Source organism: Mobula birostris, chromosome 25, assembly GCF_030028105.1.
Source record: "Mobula birostris isolate sMobBir1 chromosome 25, sMobBir1.hap1, whole genome shotgun sequence".
Classification (NCBI taxonomy): Eukaryota; Metazoa; Chordata; class Chondrichthyes; order Myliobatiformes; family Myliobatidae; genus Mobula; species Mobula birostris.
The window spans coordinates 15603156-15626600 of NC_092394.1; the positions used below are offsets into that span (position 1 = coordinate 15603156).

General features: G+C 39.5%; 1 protein-coding gene across 4 annotated transcripts in view; it reads left to right on the plus strand.

Moving 5' to 3' along the window:
* akap10 (A kinase (PRKA) anchor protein 10) overlaps positions 1–19934 on the plus strand; it is a 92658-nt gene extending 72724 nt beyond the window's left edge. For 2 of the 4 annotated variants that reach the window (XM_072243622.1, XM_072243619.1), the window contains 9 exons: positions 3157–3293; positions 3753–3897; positions 4615–4791; positions 6671–6780; positions 9347–9429; positions 10439–10491; positions 12390–12485; positions 12573–12607; positions 19214–19934. In XM_072243622.1, the coding sequence (XP_072099723.1) occupies positions 3157–3293; positions 3753–3897; positions 4615–4791; positions 6671–6780; positions 9347–9429; positions 10439–10491; positions 12390–12485; positions 12573–12587 (816 nt within the window). In that variant the 3' untranslated portion in view covers positions 12588–12607; positions 19214–19934. Of the gene's footprint in view, positions 1–3156; positions 3294–3752; positions 3898–4614; positions 4792–6670; positions 6781–9346; positions 9430–10438; positions 10492–12389; positions 12486–12572; positions 12608–16752; positions 16797–19213 lie in introns of all 4 variants that reach the window. The other 2 variants (XR_011883161.1, XM_072243621.1) reach the window with 2 other exon arrangements.
* The last annotated feature ends 3511 nt before the right edge of the window (positions 19935–23445 follow it).

Consider the following 23445-nt stretch of genomic DNA (forward strand, 5'->3'; position numbering starts at 1 on the left):
CAGAAATGTTGTGGAACATCCAGGTGGTCTTTGCAAACTTGAGGCATGCAGCAATGTTGTTGTTTTTTTGGAGAGCAGTGGTTTCCTACTCGGAGTCCTTCCATGAATACCCTTCATGTTCAGTGTTTTTCTTATAGTGGACACATGTACAGAGACCTTAGCAAGTCTTAAAGATTTTTGCAGGCCTTTCACTGTTACCTTTGGGTTCTTTTTCACCTCCTTCAGCATTGCACATTGGTGTGATCTTTGCTGAATGCCCATTCCTAGGGAGAGTAACAATAGTACTGAATTTCCTCCATTTGTCAGACTGATGAACATTCAGATCTTTATAAATGCTTTTCCAGCTTCATGCATTTCTACAATTCTTCTGAAAGTTGTTTTGATTGTGACATGGTGCACATGAATAGATCTTTCTTGAGAAGAGCAGGCTCTGTCAGTAATCTGACTTTGTGTGTCTTTTTTATAAGGCAGGGCACCTCTACAACTCTCACCTCCAATCTCATGTCATTGATTGGAATACCTGACTCCAAATAGCTTTTGTAGAAGGCATTACTCCTGAGGTTCACATACTTCTTTGAGCCTAGAATGTGATTGTTTAGATTTAAGATTCAAAAAATTTTATTGTCAATCTAACTATATATCAGCTCTGCAGGGCAGAATGAGACAGCGTTCCTCAGGGGCAGTGCAATCATAACATAACAAACGCAACACTAAATAATAAACGTAACAATAAATAGTAAAACACAACAGCCACACGTCAGTTAAATCAGTTATAAGTGTCCAGTGCAAGTTAAAAGTGTCCAAAGCAGAATCAGGTGGAGCAGCTACTTAGCAGTCTGACTGCCTGTGGGAGGAAGCTGTTTAGTAGCCTTGTGGTCTTAGTTTTGATGCTCCTGTAACATTTGCCTGATGGCAGAAGAACAAACAGTTCATGGAGAGGGTGTGAGGGGTCTTTAATGATGTACTGTGTCTTCTGGAGGCATCGACTCTGAAAGAGGTCTTGGACAGAAGGTAGAGAGACCCCAATAACCTTCTCTGCTCCCCTAACCACCCTCTGCAAGGCTTTTTTGTCGACAGCACTGCAGCTGGAGTACCAGGTTGTGATGCAAAAGGTCAGCACACTCTCAACCACACCTCTGTAGAATGTAGTTAAGATGTTAGTGGGGAGTGATGCTTGTTTAAGCTTCCTCAGAAAGTGCAATCTCTGCTGGGCCTGTTTCACAATCCCAGTGGTGTTCCTGGACCAGGTGAGATTGTCCGAGATCTGCACTCCAAGGAACTTGATGTTTTCCACTCTCTCCACTGTGGAGCCGCTGGTGCTGAGGGGTGTGTGCTCAGGCTGAGACAATCTGAAATCGACGATCATCTCAGTTTTGGTGACATTAAGCATCAAGTCGTTATCCCTGCACCAGCTCTCTAGGTGTTTGACCTCTTCCCTGTACATAGTTTCATCATTTTTGCTGATGAGCCTCACCACTGTGGTATCATCTGCAAATTTAATGATCAGGTTCTCCTTGAATCTGGCTGCACGGTCATGTGTAAGCAGTGTAAACAGCAATGGGCTAAGCACACAGCCTTGTGGGGATCCAGTGCTCAGTGTGATGGAGTCAGAGATGTTCCTGCCAACACGGACTAACTGTGGTCTCTCTGTCAAGAAATCCAGAATCCAGCGACACATGGCAGTGCTAGGGCCAAACAGCAACGGTTTTTCCACTAGTCTCTGCGGGATGATGGTATTGAACGCTGAACTGAAATCAATGTACAGGATTCTGGCATAAGTGTCTTTGTTGTCCAAGTGAGAGAGAACTGTGTGCAGTGTGGTGGATATTGCGTTTAAATGGAGTACTCAGTATTGATGAGAAGTAGTACAATTGTTTGTATTTACATGCACACTATATATACATATATATTGTACTGTGCAAAAAATCTTACATACATATAGCTGGGGTGCCTAAGACTTTTGCACAATACTGTACTTGTCAACATGAAGCAGAGTGCGAGTTTGTAAATCTGCTAGGAGCAAAGGATGTTGGGAATGGCAAGGGTGGAGCGCTGTGGGAGGAGTGTGGGACATGTGGCAGGGGAGTGCTGGGGTGAGAAGTAGTGCAGGTACAGATGCACCTAACCGTGAGACACCAGGCAAGGTCATTTGATTCCAAACAATTAGGTCATTACAAAATGTCCCTCTGGTGCTTTCTACTCCCTCCCCTCTCCCTTCTACTTTTCCCAATCATGATTTCCCTCTCCCTGTCGCCTTCCCACTCTCAGTCCACAATATGACCCCTATCAGAATCAGGTTTATCATCACCCACATGTATCATGAAGTTTGTTTTGTGTTTTCTTTTAGCAGCAGTACAATGCAATACTTAATATTACCACAGTACTGGGCAAAGGTCATAGACACTGTATGTATCCTTCTGCACAATACTGTATATATACACATGTACATTTATGTCAATTTAAAGAAGTAGTGCAAATACCGTAAGGTAAAATTCGTGGGTTCGTTGTCTATTCAGAAATCTGATAGTGGAGGCAAAGAATGTCTTTTGCCCTTGTAACTCCTTTCAATGAGAAATGAGAAGAAGGGTTGATCCTCGCATCAGGTTTTAAAAGTTGTAGATAACCTACTGTATGGGTATTGTACATCTTATGGAAGAGACTTTAATATAGTACTAAGAAAATGCAGTTTTCAAGGTGCCACCTTACAGAAGGTACTGTAAATTAATTTTACCAAATAAAATGGCATGAAGTTCAAGTTCTAGATTTCTACAACACACATAAAAGTTGCTGGTGAACGCAGCAGGCCAGGCAGCATCTCTAGGAAGAGGCGCAGTCGACGTTTCAGGCCGAGACCCTTCCTGACGAAGGGTCTCGGCCTGAAACGTCGACTGCACCTCTTCCTAGAGATGCTGCCTGGCCTGCTGCGTTCACCAGCAACTTTTATGTGTGTTGCTTGAATTTCCAGCATCTGCAGAATTCCTGTTGTTCTAGATTTCTACACCCTGGTAGGAAATTAGTTAATTCTTTACTGCAATGATTTTTCTTTTGTGCATATATGGTTCCTGCTTTCCTCCATTTAATAACAACAATTTTTACACAACCATAGGATTTGTATTGGAAAGCCTTTAAGAATTCTGCTTTCTTTTTCCCTTCTAGTACATGGAGAAAGAAGAGGCTATAAATATCCTGCAGTTTTGGTTAGCTGCAGATAATTTCCAGGCTCACCTTGCTGCTAAAAACGGGCAGTATGATGGTCAAGAAGCACAGAATGATGCCATGATCTTGTATGACAAGTGAGTTATGCTACTTATGGTGTATAGGCCAGTGTTCGATGGGGCATTACATTTCATTTGGAAAGTTTATGAAACTGAATCTTTCATCTCCAAATTTCTAGGCTAAAGCAGTGATATCAAGGATGATCATAAGAAGCCTTGCAATATACGTGTAACATGTTACTTCTCATTTAGTAAGAGAAAACATTTTGGTCGAGTGTATGCAGAAAGTGGTCTCAATAGGTGTTTCTATTCAACCCTCTTTGTCTTCAGATTTCAAGGCAATTAATGGTGGATATGGTGAACCAGTATAATAATTCCATGGCATTTGTATCTGTAACTTCTATTGCATCCTGGCAGTAATGAGGTTTCACCTGCACACTATTTCCCCAGAATCTCTATCCCTACAGTCTTTTTGTAGCAATTCTATGATGCATTTTGAACTGAAGTGGTCATTTCATACCACTTGTTTGTCTTCAGGTACTTTTCTTTGCAAGCTACACACCCTTTAGGATTTGATGATTCTGTTCGATTAGAAATCGAGTCAAATATCTGCAGAGAAGGTGGACCACTTCCCAACTGCTTCACCACTCCATTAAGGCAAGCCTGGACAACAATGGAAAAAGTGAGCAAGCTGTTCTTGACTTCCATTGAGCACTATTGATTTTAAATACATGTTTCAAATGTTATTAAATAGGTATCAGATCATTTGAGAATTGAAAAGAAAATTAAAATATAAATTAGTTCTTTTTGCACCATGTGCATATTTATTTTTAGTTCAGACTCATAACTTTTGCAGAACCTGGCTTAGTGATGAACTTCACAGTCATACAACAAGCAAGCAGGCCTTTAGCGCTCTGGGTCGGTGCTGACTGTCAAGCACCCAGTTAAGCACATTCTTTCTTTTAGCCCATTTTTGAGTCCCACTAAACACTAGTGATAACATGCCCTGACCAATTTGTCCAGCAAAATGTGAGAGGACTATCCTGATGAAACTCATCCCTGCAGATTAACTTGTATATGTAGATTTATTATCTGAGCAGAAGGGCTTGTCTGCATTTGAGCACATAGAAGCAGGAAGTAAGAATTATGAAAGCCTAAATGATGTAATGAGTCCAATGGGGCTCATTGTTAGAAATATTATTAACTGATCAGCTGGTTTTCAAGCAACACACACAAAGTGCTGAAGGAGCTCAGCAGTTCAGGTATCATCTACGGAGGTGAATAAACAGTCGATGTTTCGGGTTGAGGGAGCCTCTTTACTGTATTTGAAAACATTGATATTGATGCATTTAAGATTTCCATTGTAGTATTAAATAGCCTGACATTTTATATATTTCAGGTTTACTTACCTGGTTTCTTATCTAGTAATTTGTACTACAAATACTTGAATGATCTCATCCATTCAGTACGAAGCAATGATATTGCAAAAGCCTTCACTTCGTTTCCTGGCCAAGGACCAAACAGCCCTCACGAACATGAGTCAAACACGGGCACCCCTGATAGTAGTACACCACAGGTAAGAAAGAACATGTTGGCATGTATCAGCATTAATAGTTCAGTTGTTTAGAATATCTACTCCATATTTAAAAATCTAGGGGTAAAAATCCAATGAACGCCATTGCAGATATAATATAAAATGACAAACTTGATCATAATCTGCTAAAAATCTTTATTGTATCTCAAATGCATCACTGCCAATGAATTTTGAAATAATATTACAAGATGTAGGAGAAGAATTAGGCCATTTCATCATGGCTGATCCATTTTCCTTCTCAGCCCCAATCTCCTGCCTTTTCCCTGTAACCCTTCAGACCCTACTAATCAAGAATCTATCAACCTCTGTCTTGGGTATACCCAATGACTTGGCCTCCACAGCTACCTGCAGCAACAAATTCTACAGATTCACTACTCTCTGGCTAAAGAAATTCCTCCTCATCTCCGTTCTAAAAGAATGCCCCTCTATTCTGAGGTTGTGTCCTCTGGTCCAAGACTCCTCCACCATAGGAAACATACACTCTATCAAGGCCCTTCAACTTTCGATAGGTTTCGATGAGGTCACCCCTTATCCTTCTGAATTCCAGTGAGTACAGGCTCAGAGCCATCAATCTAGGAATCATTTTTGTAAACCTCCTTTGAACCCTCACTAATGTTAGCATGTCCTTATATACTAAGGTTTTAAAGCCAACTGCATCAGCCTATTGTGCACACCTTACAATAAGCAGCAAATGAAATGAATGACCAGTTCATCTTTGTTGCTGTTGTGTGAAGGAGGAATGCTTGTGCTAATGTTAATAGCTTTATCATGGACTGCACAAAGTTGCTTGAGAAATGAGCAAAATGAGCATTGATAAGCAAGGCCCACTGTAAAAGCTAATAGAACTTGAATTAGGAAGTCATTTAATTTAAGATTTAAGCCTAATGCCTGACTGATTTGGTAGAATTGCAGATCAGATTTGATGGACCCAATAGACAATAAGACATAGGAGCAGAACTAGACCATTTCGCCCATCAAGTCTGCTCTGCTATTCAGTCATGGTTGATCCTTTTCTTCGCTCCTCAGCCCCACTCCCCAGCCTTGTCCCCGTAACCTTTGATGCCGTGTCCAATCGAGATCCTACCCAGCTCTGCTTTAAATACACCCAACGACCTGGCCTTCACAGCTGCCTGTGGCAATAAATTCCACAAGTTCATCTCTGTTTTAAACATTCCTCGTATGATAACCCTTTTAATTCTCGGCTTCATCCTTGTGAACTGCCTCTGGACCCTCTCCAATGCCAGCACATCTTTTCTGGGATGAGGAGCCCAAAGCTGTTCACAATACTCCAGGTGAGGCCTCACCAGTGCCTTATAATGCCTCAGCATCACATCCCTGCTGTTATATTCAAGACCTCTTGAAATGAATGCTAACATTGCATTTGCTTTCCTCACCACAGACTCTACCTGCAAGTTAACCTTTAGGGTGTTCTGCACAAGTCCTTTTGCATCTCAGATTTTTGGATTTTCAAATGGCGTAATTCTGCTCCTATATCGTATGGTCTAATTCTAATTAGAGTTGGAATTTCTAATTCTGTTTGGAATCAAATTTTAATTACTAGATAGTTAATAGAAATGGGTCGTTTAACACAATTGTTTCCTGCCAGTCATCTTGTTTACCCAACCCACATGGGCAATCAGGTTCAAAACAAAGAATAATTTGTTATTTTGCTATTTTTGAATATTGGTCAAGCAGAATTTATACTGCACAGGCAAGTTTATTTTACTCAGATATTTTAAACTTCTTTTGTCAAGTGTAATATTTAATTTCCACACTGACCGCATCAACCAACAGCAATGCCAAGTGATGTAACTTTAAAATATTGGTACTAATTTTGTATTTTTTTTGATTTTTTAATCAGCATGGTGTCAGAAAGACAGCAATAAAGATCCTAAAAAACTTTGATGAAGCAATAGTAGTTGACGCTGCAAGCTTGGAACCAGAGTCTTTATATCACAGGACTTTTGCAGGGTGAGTCACTGCTGCAAATATTGAGGCTGAGTAGATTATGTTCTGCTGTCTTAATGCTAAATATTTAGTGAAATTAAGATGAGGAAGATGTTTCATCATCTTGGGTATTCTGTCAGGATTGAGCTTTTAGTCTGGACCTGTGGGTACTGAAGTGATTAGTCATTGTGGGAATTGCATTCTCTTCCATAGATGGGTCTGATGGTGGTGGGTGATTTGTAATTCTGATGCCCTCATGGTGGGCTTCGGTGTACTGCCACACACAGATCTGAGGGTCTTGGGGCCATCCTGAATGCTCCTTCAAGTTTGAGCATTTGTGGATCAGGCAGTACATGAAGGTGTGGATAATTTTTTGTTCCAAAGGAGGCTGTGAGAACATCCTCCGATCTTTTCTTCTGTCACCTGATGACACGTCTTACTATGACTCATCTTAGATTCAGGAATTTCATTTCAAATATGAAAATGACAAGGTCCGCAGAAGGGTTGTATCAAGTATATTGGCTTTCATAAATCAGGGCATTAAGTACAGGATTTGAGATGTTATGCTAAAGTTGTATAAGACACTGGAGATGCCAAATTTAAGGTATTGTATGCAATTCTGGTCTACCTACAGGAAAGAGATCAATAAGCTTGAAAGAATGCAGAGAAAATTTAAAAGAATGATGCCAGGACTTGACTGAGTTATAGGAAAAAGTTGAAAAGGTTAGGACTTTATTCCTTAGAGGATAGAAGAATGAGGGGAGATTTATAGAGGTATACAAAATTGAGTGGTATGCAGGTTCTTTCCCCTGCAGGAGTTGTGTGAGACTTGAACCAGAGGTGATGGTTTTAGGGAGAAAGCTGAAGTTATTTGGGGCAGCATGGTAGCATAGCAGTTAGCACAAAGCTTTACAGTACCAGTGACCCGGGTTCAATTTCCACTGCTCCCTGTAATGACCTTCTCCCCCTGACCATGTGGATTTCCTCCCACAGTCCAAAGATCTACCAGTTGGTAGGCTAATGGGTTATGGTAAATTATCCTGTGGTCAGGCTGGGGTTAAATTAGAGAATTGTTGGCTCATAGGGCTGGTAGGGCCTACTCTGTGCCGTATCTCCTTAAATAAATAAATTTAAGGGGAATCTTCTTCACTCAGAGGGTAGTGCAATTGGCAAAGTCCAATCATGGTTGAGGAGGTATTTGAATTATTTCTTCCAATATTGACTTACCTTCCTGTCCTTGATGAGACTGCCTTCATTCTTTGCTTTCATTGTGATGGGCTCCTGGGTGCTTGAGCCATATATGGCCTTGACAGCAGTGCAACACCTGTGCTTGTTATAGCTGTCCACAGGCTGTCAATCTTCTTCTGGCTTTTCCACTTTCCGTCCATTCGTGAGAAATGATATTATCTGATGAGCAACGGTGACCAATGGTGGTCGCAGAGAACTGAAGTCTGTTATCACAGCACTCTTGCTGGGTGACTTGCTGGTTTTTATATCACTGTGCTTTTGCAGAGTGAGTCACTGCTGCAGATATTGAAGCTGAACAACTTATGACAACTTGAAGCTGTCTTGTCACCAAATACTCAGGCTAAAACAGGATGCAAGGAAAAACTGTGTATGGTGTGATTGATCAGGCCGGAATCATTTTCTAGACTAATTTCAAATCTGGGTCAAGTGGAAGTTTCTCATTTAGTTTCCAAGTCAGGCTTGTTTTCTCACACCTTCAGAGAAACATAATCTCTTGGGGAATGAGCTGAGGATAGATATCGATGTTTTACTGGACATTGCAGGAACTTTGTATGTAATTTACTCAAAGTTACCATAGTTCTTCTGTTATAACTGAGTTATTTAACTAATGTATGGCCAAAGTGTAGCTGGGTGTAAGTCATTTAGTGTAGTTGGGTACAAATTGGGTGCAAGTGTAGTTAGGGTGGCAGGGTGGAGATGTATAAGGCACTCCTTCTCTCTGCTTGCCTGCAGGTTACCCTTGGGCAAGGTGTAGTACCGGCTTACCCCCTCAGATCAGGGTCAGATGCAGCAATAGGAGCAGGTGGTGGATGGTCACATGAGCAGCTGATGCATTTCTCAAGTCCTGGTTACGTGACCACTGATGCCAGGTAGCAGACAATCTCTAAAGACTATTAATGGCTGGGGTCACCTGTTTTGTAAAGATACTGCCCAGAAAAATAGCAAATCACATCTGTAGAAAAATTTGGCAAGAACGATCGTGGTCATGAGACCATTACTGCCCACATCACACAACACAGCACATAATGATGATGATCAGAGTAGTTGGGTGTTAAGTTGTGTTTCATTAGTTTTAGTCTTGCTTTCTTGAATTCTAAATATTTATTGAATTAGGTCCCATTTAACTATCCTAATTGTTGTACAATATCATATATTTTTCGTATGTATTCAATCTTTCAGTTTGCGTTGACTCCAACTTGTTATACTGCAGAGACTCTCAGTTCCAGTAATGAACTGTGTAATACAGACTCTTGTATCATTGGTCCCAACCATAAATGAATATGGACTGCAAGCAGTCAATTGTTATTACAAGTTCAGAATTCTTCTTGATTTATTTTTGTAGGCGTATGACATTTGGGAAGATAAATGAACTTGGCCAGTTTATAAGAGAGTCTGAACCAGAGCCAGATGTGAAAAAATCAAAAGGTAAATATCCACCCTGGTTGTTTTCACTTGAGAAAAGACCTGCCCAGTTTATTATTCAGTCATTGACTTAGTGTCTGTCTTTGTCTAATTGTGCTCCAGGGAAGTGCTTGGAGATATTTTTACTTCATAAAAGGCACTGTATAAATAAAAATTGTTATTATTAGCATTCCATAGATGTGTTCTGAGAAAATAGTGTTCAGATTTACAGTCCAGCAGAACGGGCTTTCCATTTTAGAAATGCAAATAAAAGACCTGATAAATAGCCCGTTCTATGTATTTTGCAAAAATCCTAAAATGAAATAAATGAATTAACAGGGACAATGTCAAAAATATTGTTTGCCAATGATCACATCCCTGAAACCAGCTGAATTTCACTTGAGTGATGCCTTGTGTTCAGAATCACTATCAGGTTTATTATTACTGAAATATGTTGTGAAATTGGTTGTTTTGCAGCATAAAAATACTAAAAGTCACAAAGTAAATAAGTAATGCAAGAGACGAATAATGAAGCATTCTTCATGGATCGGTGGTATAATCGGAGGAGAAGAAACTGCTCCTAAAACATTGAACATATTTAGGCTCCTGTACCTCCTCCCTGATACTGGTAATGTGAAGAGATCATGTCCAGAATGATGGGGGTCCTTAATGATGGACACTATTTTTTTCAGGAACATCCTCTTGAAGATGTCCTTGTTGGCATAGTGTTGTGTCTTGTGTTAGAACTGACTGAAAGTGCAACCCTCTGCAGCCTCTTGTAATCCTGTACATGAAGATGCCATACCATGCGGTGGTGATGCAGTCAGTGATGCCAGATGTTCACTGCAATGAGCAGTCGGTGAAGCAGTTATTGAATCAGCAACTGTGCCAAAGAGGACACAAAATTGTATCCAGGCTTTCTTAAAATGGCAATTTACTCAGTTGAAGTTTACATATTTTTGAAACAAAGATGTTCAGCTCACAGAGACAACAAATACATGTATTAAACTTATTTTTAAATTATTTCAAACAGGTTCCATGTTTTCACAGGCCATGAAGAAATGGGTACAGGGGAACACTGATGAGGTAAATATTAAACCTAAACTTAAAAACAATTATAATTTTAAATTGACCCATTTACTACCCAGAAACATCATCGACCTGCAATTTTGCTAAGCAATCCTCAGCTCTGTTGGACTGCTTCAGGTGATAAGTGTGAAGTGTCCCAAAATCATAGCATTTATCGATTCAGTTAATCACTGCTTTCTTTAATGTACACAACTGTAATTCCTCAAGTTCTGGAGGTCAACAATTTAATCTTCACAGTTACTGATCATTGGCACTACTACAGTCACTGAGTTGCTTACTTTCTTTCTGCTTTTCTCACATTAAAACTTGGGGAAAGTCACTGAGCTCCATCGCTATTGTAGATTTGGAAATGGAAAATAATGTCAAATTGAAATCAGCTATAAGGAATGATTGGACAAATTGGGTCATTCTCCTTAGAGTGTCGAAACTATGGGGTGAGGGTTTTAAAAAAACATTCTAGGGGTTTGTAAAATTACAAGAAGTTTGAATAAATTAGACCATCAGAAACTTTTCCCCAGGATAGTAATGTCAAATAATCTCTTAAGGTTAAAGGGATAAGTATATATCATGACTTGAAAAACATGGGATTTTGCATTTAGTTCTAAGTTTATTTATTATCAAAGTACGCACATACGGTGACATCGATTTTTCACAGGCATTCACAGTAGCATGAAAAAATATAATAGAATCAATGAAAATCCACGTACAAAGACTGACAATCAGCGTGCAAAAGACAAACTGCAAATACAAATAAATACATGAATACTGAAAACATGGGTTATAGAGTCCTTGAAAATTTTCATGTCTGTAGATAGTGAAATCAGTTCGGTGTTGAGGTGAGTGACGTTATCCATGCAGCCTTATAATTGAGGAGTAATAACTATTCCTGATCATGGTGTTGTGGAACCTAAGGCTCCCATACCCTCTTCCCGATGTTGGCAATGAACCTAAGAGGCAAATTAGTTGTTTCTTTTCACTGGCATTTGAAGTGTGGATTTAAAAATCTCAGTCTCCTGGAGTAGATGGAGATCTCACACAAATTTTAGTAGCATACCTAAAGAGCAGTATCTGGAAAGGCCAATGGCAACTTTATTTATAATCATGAGCATTGAAATAAATCCATTATTTATTCTTAATATCAAGTCAATGTTCTTTCCACTTTTATTAAACCATCCTATATAGTTCTGTACCCTTTCCATCCCCAGGCTTATTGAAACAATCTAAATAAAAGGATATCATAAAAGTGCAATGTTACTTTTCTATTGGGTTCTGACTTGCCTCTCCACAAATCCTGCCCCAGCTTCTAGAGTTCTGAAACAATTAATTTGTTCCTCCTGATTGCTTTTATCTGACATAATTGAAAATGTCCACAGCCAAATGTGGATAAAATATAATTTAGATTGTATAAGCTGCTGATTTTATTTTTGTTGTTATTTTGAGGAGGAAGGATAAACTAGCCGCATGGTTTGATGTCCTGAATACTTGTATAGTATGTAGAGAAGCAATTCTATCCAGCTGAAAGCTGCTGACATGGTAGATGGTAGAGAGGATATATTAAGTAGCCTTTTATGCAAAGATTTGCATCCAGATAACTTAACAAATTTTCCAAAGCACTTGGCATCCAATTAATTATTTAACAATGTGATACCCCATGTTTTCAAAGCAGAGTAAAGTTCTGCTACCAGGACAAACACAGGATGTGAGATGCTCCCTTTATTCCACCCCGTTCTAGTCTGCAGCACCCCCTAGTTCCCTTTACTGAGAGATGCTTCAGACTCGTCTGGGTTTGAGGAATTTGCCATTTGGAGAGGTTGGCAAGGAAGTTACTCTGCACTAGATTCTCCACCTTTTCAAAGGCTGGTGTTGTTGATTGTCTAAGGTTGTTTCTTTTTTAGGCCCAGGAAGAGATGGCATGGAAGATTGCCAAAATGATTGTCAATGATGTCATACAACAAGCACAAAGTGAGCCTCACATTGTGAAGTCCACAAAGGTAATGAACTGGTCGTGTTAAATCACTGTATCTTTAACAGTTTTACCATTTAAGAACTCCTGAAATAATGTATTGTGTTGTTCGCAGTGGACCAGAATGTAAAGGAAACATTTGTGTCTTGGGTAAGTGATTATTTTTCGCCAATCAAGAGAATATGATAATTGAAAATTACAACAAATGGAAAATAACTGAATGATTGCTGAACTTCATACAGTTGTGAGAGCTATGTGATGGTAATGGAATGGTCCTTTTACAAATCCTGTCCACAGATCACATCACAATTTTAACTTAGTATTTGGGAGTTCTCTACTCTCCCTTGCTCAGGTATCATAACCTCATGAATTTGTTCCCCCATTCTGTCATATAATATCTCATTTGATCTTGCTCATTCTCTCTGTCTTTCATATTTGCACTCATAGCATCCTATTTATAATTTGTGACCTTGACAGTGACTGATGGGTGTTTGGCTGCCTGGATATGAAAGTTAAACCCAGTCTGTCATGCAGTGTAAACTTTCCTACCCACCCACCAAAGCTTGACTGAGGCTGATTAATGCTTCTAAGCCTAGTGATTGATAATTAAGCTGGAATTTGATGTTTTCAAAAGACTGACCAGTTTGGAAAGATGATTGCAATAATGCAGGTCAGCGTTTTCAAAATGCCAACCTCAAGATTTGTAGTTTCTCTGGAACACCCATTCAATTGAGCGTACAATTGTTGTTGGCAATAAATTTTAGTCTACTCAAAACTTGCACAGAACAAAGTGAGTGAGTTCAAATTTTCTTTGTAACCTTGTTTGCAAACAAATGAATACTTGAAACCTTGCAGTTCAGATGCAACCATGTACTGTATATACAATGAATAAGAAGGATCTATTTCCATTAGGTATTGCAATAGCCAGAGATTATAAATTTTAAATTGGTCAAAAGATTTAAAGGGAATTGGGAGATCTTTACAAAGTGTGGGTGGTGGAGGCCTCAATTGCACCATCTGATGGGTAGAGAAGGCAGGAGCCCTAATAATATTTTTTAGTAAGTGACCAGAGGGGTGGCTGGCTTGATCACTTGATTACAGACTGAAGGCAGTAGATCTTTATTAACTGACATAAACAGTGAGCTGATCTCCTATACGGCAAATGTCTGATTCTAATTCCATTCATTTTTACTAAAGTGTCAATATTTGGTCACTGCAGTATGAATTAAGAAATATAATAAATATGTATCAAATCATTTATTCATCTCCCACTTACTTTCCAGGACATGTCTTTCATTGTTTTTTTTTAAACTACTTTTCACCTCCATCTTCAACCACACTGAGCCTGATGATCAAGCTTCGTACACCCTAATCTGTTACCACTGTACATTTTTTTGTTCATTGCTTCCAATATCTATATTCTATGCAGAAGGAATTAAAGCACATACTTAAGGGAGAGATGTCAGCAGAGCAGATGACTTCAGTTTATGACCCTCACCACCCAAATCTTCAACCATATGGCTTGAAGGGCTGAATAGCCTACTCCTGCTCCTATTGTCTATAAGACATAGGAGCAGAATTAGACCATTTGGCAAATTGGATCTGCTCCACCAGTCAATCATGGCTGATTTATTATCCCTCTCAACTCCATTCTCCTTTCTTCTCTGCATAATATTTGACACCATTACTAATCAAGAACTTAACAACTGCTGCTTAAAAATACCGAATAACTTGGCCTCCACAGCCATCTCTGGCAATGAATTCCAGATTTGCCAGACTATGGCTTAAGAAATTCCTCCTCATCTCTGTACTAAAGGAACATTCCTCTATTCTGAGACTGTGCCTTCTGAATCTAGACTCATCCACCAAAGGAAACATCTTCTCAACATCCACTCTATCTTGTTGCGAGTACAGGCCCAGAGCCATCAAATGCTCTTCATATTTTAACCCTTCATTCTTGGAATCATTCTCTTGAACCTCCTCTGCACTCTCTCCAATGCCAGCACATCGTTTCTTAGATAAGAGGCCCAAAACTGCTCACAATATTCCAGGTGCAGTCTGACCAATGCCTTATAAAGCCTCAGCATCAGATCCTTGCTTTTATATTCTAATCCTCTTGAAATGAATACTAACAATGCATTTGCCTCCCTTACCACCAACTCCATCTTTAAGTTAATTTTTAGGGAATCCTGCACGAGAACTCCCAAGTCTCTTTGCACTTCTGATTTTTGAATTTTCTCTCCATTTAGAAAATAGTCTACACCTTTATTCCTTCTATATACTTCCCTACACCATATTCCACCTGCCACTTTTTCCTAATCTGTTTACTTCAACACTACCTGCCCCTTCACCTATCTCCATAAACCTGGCCACAAAGCCATCAAATCTGTCCTCCAAGTCATTGACATATAAAGTGAAAAGACATGGTCTCAATGTGAACCGCTGTGGAACACTAGTAGTCACCACCAGCCAATCTTCTATCCACGCTAGTATCTTTCCTGTAATACCATGGGCTTTTATTTTGTTCAGCAGCCTCATGTGCGGCACCTTGTCAAAGGCCTTCTGAAAATTCAAGTAAACATCTACTGACTCTCCTTTTTCTATCCTGCTTGTTCTTGTATGTTTCTCAGATGTCTTTTGTCTGGAGATGTTTTTAATGTGAACTGGTTATAGAAATGTTGATTAGTATTCTATAGTTAAGTGAATTATTAATTTGTAAGGTCAGTGATGTCAATGCAGACGAGTAGACATTTTTAAATTTGCAAATAGTTTCTCATAACTAATAACTTTTTTTACCATTCAAAGATCCAGTGACTTCATCAATTTGTTCTAAGGAGGCTACCACTTTGTTAAAGTGAATTAAGGTGCTGTGACAGTGGAAGGAGTCTTTAGTATTAGTAAATTTGCTTCCCTTTTGTAATCTACACACTTGATGATTTAAAAGGCTTCCAGTGTGTTTTAATATCCTTTTTTCTTTAGGGACTGTCCTTGCATGGGGCTTGGAATAATGATGTACAAGAATGTTCTTGTTAAATCAGGTCAGCAGGAAAGGTCATTGGCTGCAGTCTTCCATTTCTGCAGGTCTCTAATGTATCCAGGACAAAGAAGCAGGCAGCAAAAATCATTGTGGACACTACCCACTGAGTAAACTGCCTTTTCCAAAAGCTCCCTTCTGAAAGCAAAATCTTCACGCCATTTTAAAAATTTCTTTCCCCGGGCAGTTAATCTAGTCATCCATTCTAGTTAGCCTCACACTCCCATCTATCTAGAACCCCAGCCATAGCACTGTAAATACTTTAAACATCTTTTTATAATACTGTTTACATTGTAAATACATGCTGGTACTTATGCAATTGTTACTCCATATACATACTTTAGCCTCTAAATTTATTTTCTATATAATTCTTTATTCTTTAAAATTATTGAATGTTGTTGTTTAGTTTTACATATTGTGCCCTGACCAACACAGCACTGCAAGTTCCTCATAAATGTAAGTGTACACGGTGAATATAGTTGATCCTTGATCCTTGCCATTAGCGTGTGCACCATGTGTAAAAACAGTTGAAAGTGATTCTAACAATTGTAAATTCATAATTATATAGTGAGAGCTGATTGAACTGTTCGTGACTTTTTCAGTACACTCCGTACGAATGAACAAAATAGTTATTGTCTTCATATTTTGCTTTTAAATTGTGCGGAATGAAAGCAACAATAAAAAGCAGGAAAGTCAGACTAAATGATTTTTGGTCTTTTGTTTTATGGCTGTTAAGCAAGTTAAGATTTTCTATGCATCTGCTCTTTTAATATCACACCCTCAGCTATTTAATGCTCCACCATCTTGGTAACACCTTTGTAAACAAGAACATAATGAGTTTGATGACTGCAACACATTCTGAGAGCTTCATGCAAATCTTAAGCACTCACAGGAGTTCTCTGATGTACATGGATTATATTGTAACTCAAAAATTCAGTGCCGTTTTCTTTTTAACCATGATCGGTTTTCTCAAGCATACCTTGCTAGTACACGTGCTCGGTTGTCTAGTGCAAGGTATCAGTGAATGAGTGGGGTCAGCAACAGTTGCAGTGAAACACCTTGAGCTCTGACATTAATCTTAAGGTGCAAAGGAACTGATATTAAGATGCATGAATAATATACTGATTGTGATTAGTGTGTTGGAAGTAATTCAAAGAAGAACTTTAAACTCTTAACTTTATTTTCTATGTTATTCTTTATTCTTTAAAATTGTTGAATGTTGATTATTTTTGCATGTCGTGCACTGACCAACACACCACAGCAACTTCCTAATCTATGTAATACCTGGGCTAATACTTGGAACAGGCAAGTTGTTTTATGAGAAATGTTTTATCTTCTGCTCTGTTTGTATCTGCTGGAGCTTGGAGTGAGGAGTTGACTGAAACAAAAGATCCAGAAGTGTTTTGACAGGATAAATGTGAAGAAATCATTTTCTGTAGTGGGAAACCTTAGGTGACAGAAGCACTGAATATTTTTAAGGCAGAAGTAGATATGGTGTTGATAAACACGGGGTGAAAGATTGCTAGATGAAACCAGAAAGCCATATGTTAGAGTGGAGCAGAATTAGGACATTCTGCCCATCGAGTCTGCTCCATTATTCCATCATGGCTGATTTATTATCCCTCTCAACCTCATTATCCTGCCTTCTCCTCATAACCTTTGACACCCTTACTAATCAAGAACCTATCGACCTCTGCTTCAAATATACCCAGTGAGACTGCAGAGTTATGGATACAAATAGATTAGCAATGGTCTTACTAAATGTTGGAGCAAACCTGAGGGGAAACAGAGCCTACTGCTGCTTTTAACTTGTATATTTGCATATATATAAATCATGGATACAGAGATGGACTGGATAAATTTATACAGACCATGCTAGGGGTACAAGGGTATCCACAGTGGGAAAAGATGGAAGGCTGGGTTCTTTATCTGTTGAAAGGTGACCAAATAATGTGTTTAAAATTATGGAATGTTTTGATGGATTGGAGGCAGAAATAATATTTCCACTTGGGTGGAACATAACTAAAAGCTGTCTTTATAAGAAAATCAACAAGAAATGCATTTGAGGAATTTAGCAGGAATTACTGTACTCAAAAGAGTAATAAGAGCGTGGAACTCTGCCCCACAGGTAGTGCTTAAAGCAGTTGATGCATTTAAAGGGAACCTGCCAAGCTTGGAGTCACTGAGAGAGACTTTCTGCCAATCTCTACCCCAGTCCAGACAAGAATCTGGTGCATCTCTTCTGCATTTTCCTTATTATCACCACATCCTCCCTGTAGTGTTGCAACTTGTGGCAATACTCCATGTGTGGTCTAACCAGTGTTATAGAAATTTGCAAAGTTACATCTGTACTTTTATATTCTTGCCTTCATGGGTCAAAGTATTTTTTTCAACACCCTATCTACCTCTGTGCTACTTTCAGGGAACAAATGACTTAATCCCTCAAGGAACACGTTTCACCTTATTTTTAATGCCCTATCATTTACAATATATGCTCTTTCCCATCTTATTTCCTAACCTGACACTAGTTGGGGTTAAATTTCATCTGCCTACACTCAGCCCAACTTTCCATCTGATCAACATCCTGCTTTACCCTTAGACAACCTTCACTGTCCACAGCACCACCAATCTTCACGTCATCCACAATTGTATGCATCATATCTCTTGGGTTCATGTCCAAATTATTGATATCACAAACAAGGGTCCTAGCACTGTTCCCCACAGTACAACATAGGTTTGAGACTTCCAGTCAGAAAAGTTTCTCCGACCACTGCCCTTTGCCACTTATCACCAAGCCATTGTTGGATCCAGTTAGGCAACTCCCTTTGAGTCTGATTACCTTAACCTTCGGGGCCAGCTGAACAGGTGCTTTGCTGGTCTTGGAGTCAAAGTGGTGGACAATTGATGCACAAAACAGAAGGAACTGAAAGGGAGAAGTTTTATTTGTCCATCTGATATGGCCTTCTCTGAGAGTTGGCTTCACTAACTTTGAGAGCGTAAGATATGGACAGACTAAACAGCAGCACAGGGCGGCACCTTAGTGTAACAGTTAGTGTAATGCTTTACAGTGCCAGCGGCCTGGGCTCATTTCCCACTGCATCTGTAAGGAGTTCGTTCTCCCTGAGATGGTGTGGGTTTCCTCCAGGTGCTCTGGTTTCGTCCCACACTTCAAAGATGTACTGGTTAGTCGGTTAATTAGTAACATGGGCGTAATTGAGTGCCATGGGCTCATTGGGCCAAAAGGGCCTGTTGCCATGCTGTATCTCTAAATAAAAAATATAATAATCTGTTATGACTGTATTAAGTAAAATTTAGGTAATTCTTTGTATATCTTGTACACGCTAATACACAGGTACAATATAGAACATTACAGCTCAGTAAAGGCTGTTTGGCCCATGATGTTGTGCTGACCTTTTAACCTACTCTAAGATCAATTTAACCCTTTCCTCCTATGTAACCCTCCATTTTCAGCATCCACGTGCCTATCTAAGAGTTTCTTAAATCACTATCCCTGGCAGAGCCTTCCACATACATAGCACTCTCTGCATAAAAAGATGGGTTCTGTCATATTCCCCACCCCATACTTCAATTACTTTAAAAACATGCCTTCTTGTATTAGCCATTGCTGTATTCAGGATTTTTACTTTTTCCCTAAAGAAAGATCAGTTTATTTCTTTGCAAGCTTCAACGTTAATTCATGTTCTTTTTTCTATTAATTGTAGCTATGACTAGTGAAAGGAAAACGTGGTTCATGTGTTCTCCTGTTCAAGTGGCTTCCCTCCACATCCAGAAAAGGACTCCCTTCTGTTGACACAGCCGTGATGCAGTGCCGTGAATTACACAGTCTGATGTTACTCCGTTAATTGTAAGAAGAAAACTGTGCACTCCAGGATCTTCGGCCTCAAGATGCGCACACGTTTCAATGGCTCTAGAAGACAGGGTACTATGAAGGGTTTTCTCATGAAGTTTCTGCACTGAAAGGATTTCAAAGCGCTCTTTAAATCTGGGTTCTGGGTGTATGGATTTAGTACATTTGCAGTGACTTATCATCGAGCTGTGCTGTGCTCTAAACACCACTCCATTGGTTTGTCGCTGTCTGTTTCATTGTCCAGCCTCTAGGTAACTTCAGGATTTTTGTTTAAAAATGTGACACAAGGTGGGGGAAAAAATCTATATATAAATATGACTTTTGTAAAAGGATTGGAAATCTTGTGTTTCTGTATAGTATTTGATAAGTGGTGATTAGGTCCTCAGATGTTACCTAATTGTGTTGAGATTGAGATTTATTACAGAAACAAACAAATTAAGGCTGTGTCTAAGTTTTGGTACTATGTACCATTTCTATGTTTTCAGATGCATAAGTATTCCTGTACTTAATCTAAAATCGTACCTATTTAATTGTGTTTGATTTAAAATACATATTATTGAGAATGGTGTTATTTATATTGTTTCTGTTCTGTTTTCTTGAGTCCTTGCAAGTGGTGAGAAACTGGTGGAGCCACTAAAGTCTTGCTCAAGTTCACAGTGACCTGGCGAGTTTCTTGTGCAGAGTAACCTGTAACTTTTAAAAGTTCCTTTCCTTCCTAGTGGTACCAGTGATCACCACTAGTGTTCCACATTTCTTTTGCAATTTAAAAAAAACTTTCAACCTTTCTTCATGTTATTGTAGGAAAGACAGATGATAGTGCTGAAGATGAGGTAACTGGTTTACACACAGAGGCAATGTATAGTGAGGAGAGGCTGTTGATAGGGAAAATTGCAGTCAACAGGATGAGTTTCAGGACTGAAGGTGTTATATTTGAATGCACATAGTATACCGAATGAGGTAGATGAACTTGTAGCATAGTTACGTATTGGCATGTATGACATTGTCGGCATCACTCAGTCATGGCTGGGAGCCTTATGTCCAAGGATACACATTGTATTGAAAGGGCAGGAAGGCAGAGGGGGCAGCGTTGCTCTGTTGGTAAAAAATGAAATCAAATCATTAGAAAGAGATGACATAGGGTTAGGGAAGGTGTTGAATCATTTTGGGTAGAGCTAAGGAACTGCAAGAGGAAAAAGACACTGATGGGAGTTGTATAAAGTCCCCCAAACAGTAGTAAGGATGTGGTCTACAAATTACAACGGGAGATGGAAAATGCATGCCAAAAAGGCAATGTTACAGTAGTCATGGGGGATCTCAATATGCAGGTAGGTTGGGAAAATCAGGTTGGTACTGGATTCCAAGAGGGGGAATTTCTAGAATGCCTACGAGATGTCTTTTTAGAGCAGCGTGTGGTTGAGCCCACTAGGTAATCAGTTATTCTGGATTGGGTATTGTGCAATGAACTTGAATTGATTAGAGAGCTTAAAGTAAAATAACCCTTAGGAACAAGTGATCATGATATGATCAAACTCACCCTGAAATTTGAGAAAGAGGAGCTAAAGTCAGATGTATTTGTTGTACAGTGGAGTAAAGAGAATTACAGAGCATGAAAGAGGAGTTAGTCAGAATTGATTGGAAAAGAACAATAGCAGGAATGATGGAAGAGCAGCAACGGCTGGAATTTCTGGATGCAATTCGGAAGGCACAGGATATATACATCCCAAAGAGGAAGTATTCTAAAAGCAAGATGATACAACCTTGGCTAAGAAGAGAAGTTAAAGCCAAAGGGAGGGCATATAATAGAGCAAAGCTTAGTGGGAAGTGTTCCAGGTATCAGAGCTCATGAATTGTGTGTAAAGTTACCAATACTAAAGAGAAGGTTCTTGGGAAACTAAAAGGTCTGAAGATAGATAAGTCACCTGGACCAGATGGTATATACCCCAGGGTTCAGGGTTCTTAAAGGGGGGCTGAAGTGATTGTGGAGGCATTAGTAATGTTCTTTCAAGACTCACTAGATACTGGAAAATTACAAATGTCACTCCACTCTTCAAGAAGGGAGAAAGACAGAAGAAAGGAAATTATAGGTCAGTTAGTCTGACCTCAGTGGTTGGGAAGATGTTGGAGTTTATTATTAATGGATGAGGTCTCAGGGTTCTTGGAGCAACATGATAAAATAGGCTGTAGTCACCCTAGTTTCCTCAAGGGAAAATCTTGCCTGACAAATTTGTTGGAATTCTTTGAAGAATTCAAAGAATAAGCAAGATAGACAAAGGAGAATCAATCGATGTTGTGTACTTGGATTTTCATAAGGCCTTTGAAAGGTGCCACACATGAGACTGCTTAATAAGCTACAAGCCCATGGTATTACAGGAAACATTCTAGCATGGATAAGGCAGTGGCAGATTGGCAGGAGGCAAAGAGTGGGAATAAAGAGAGCCTTTTCTAGTTGATTAGTGGTCTGTAGGGACTGATTCTTTTTACGTTATATGTCAATGATTTAGATGATGGAATTGATAGATTTTGTGACAAAGTTTGCAGACAATACATGATAGGTGGAGGGGCAGGTAGTTTTGAGAAAGTAGAGAAGCTACAGAAGACTTGGATTAGGAGAATGGGCAAACTACTGGCAGATGGAATACAGTGTTGGGAAGTATATGGTCATGCACATTGGTAGAAGAAATGAAAGGGTAGACTATTTTCTAAATGGAGTGAAAATACAAAAAAAAAACTGAGGCACAAAGGGACTTGGGAGTCCTTGTTCAGGATTCCCTAAATGTTAATTTGCTGGTCAACTCTGTGGTGAGATGGCAAATGCAATGTTAGCATTCACTTCAAGAGGACTAGAAAGGATGTAATGCTGAGACCTTATAAAGCACTGGTGAGACCTCACTTGGAGTATTGTGAGCAGTTTTGGGCACATATTTTAGAAAGGATGTGCTGAAACTGGAGAGGGTTCGAAGTAAGTTCATGGAAATGATTCCAGGAATGACTGGCTTGTCATATGAAGAACATTTGATGGCTCCGGGCCTGTACGTTCTGGAATTCAGAAGAATGAGGGGTAACCTATCGAATGTTGAAGGGCTTAGATAGAGTGGGTGTGGAGAGAATGTCTCCTGTGATGGAAGAGTCTAAGACCAGAGGACGAAACCTCAGAATAGAGGGGCATCCTTTTAGGACAGAGGTAAAGAGGAATTTCTTTAGCCAGAGAGTGATGAATCTGAGAAATTCCTTGCCACAGGCAGCTGTGGAGGCCAAGTCCTTATGCATATTTAAGGCAGAGGTTGATAGATTCTTGATTGCTCAGGGCATGAAGGGATACAGGGAGAAGGCAGGAGACTGGAGCTGAGAGGAAAATTGGATCAGCCATGATAAAATGGTGGAGCCTACTCTGTGCCAAATGGCCTAAATCTGCTCCTATTTCTTATGGTCTTATTATTTGGAACATCTTTCTCATTCTCACTTATTTTCTTGCTTCTCATCTCACTTTTTCACACACTTATTCTGTGGTCTTCAATCAGTTGGAAGGGAGACTTAGTGAATAGAGGTTGTGTTTATGTATGCAGGCTCTTCAGCTCAGTCACGTGAGTGTATAAAGTCTTTTTCCATGCAAAATGGAATCACAAAGTAGAGAATGTGGGTTTAAGGTGAGAGGGGAAAGATTTAAAAGGGACACAAGGGGCAGCTACTTCACACAGAGGGTGGTGAGTACATGGAATGAGCTGCCAGAGAAAGTGACTGAGACAGGTACAATACTAACATTTAAAACACAATTGAAGAGTTACATGGGTGGGAAATGTTTAGAGAGATTACAAAGTGGCTAGTTCATTGGGAACAGGAGTGGAACCCAGTATGGTCTTCAGCTGCTGTAGCCCACCCACATCAAGGTTCGAAGTGTTGAGCATTCAGAGATGCTCTTCTGCACAGCAATGTCATATCGTGAGGTTATTTGAGTTGCTGTCACCTTCCTGTCAGCTTGAACCTTTCTGTCCAGTCTCTTGTTTCCTCAAGGCATTTTCATCCATAGGCTTTCACCTTTCACTCACTGGATGTTTTTATTTGTCTTTCACACCATTCTCTGTAAACTCT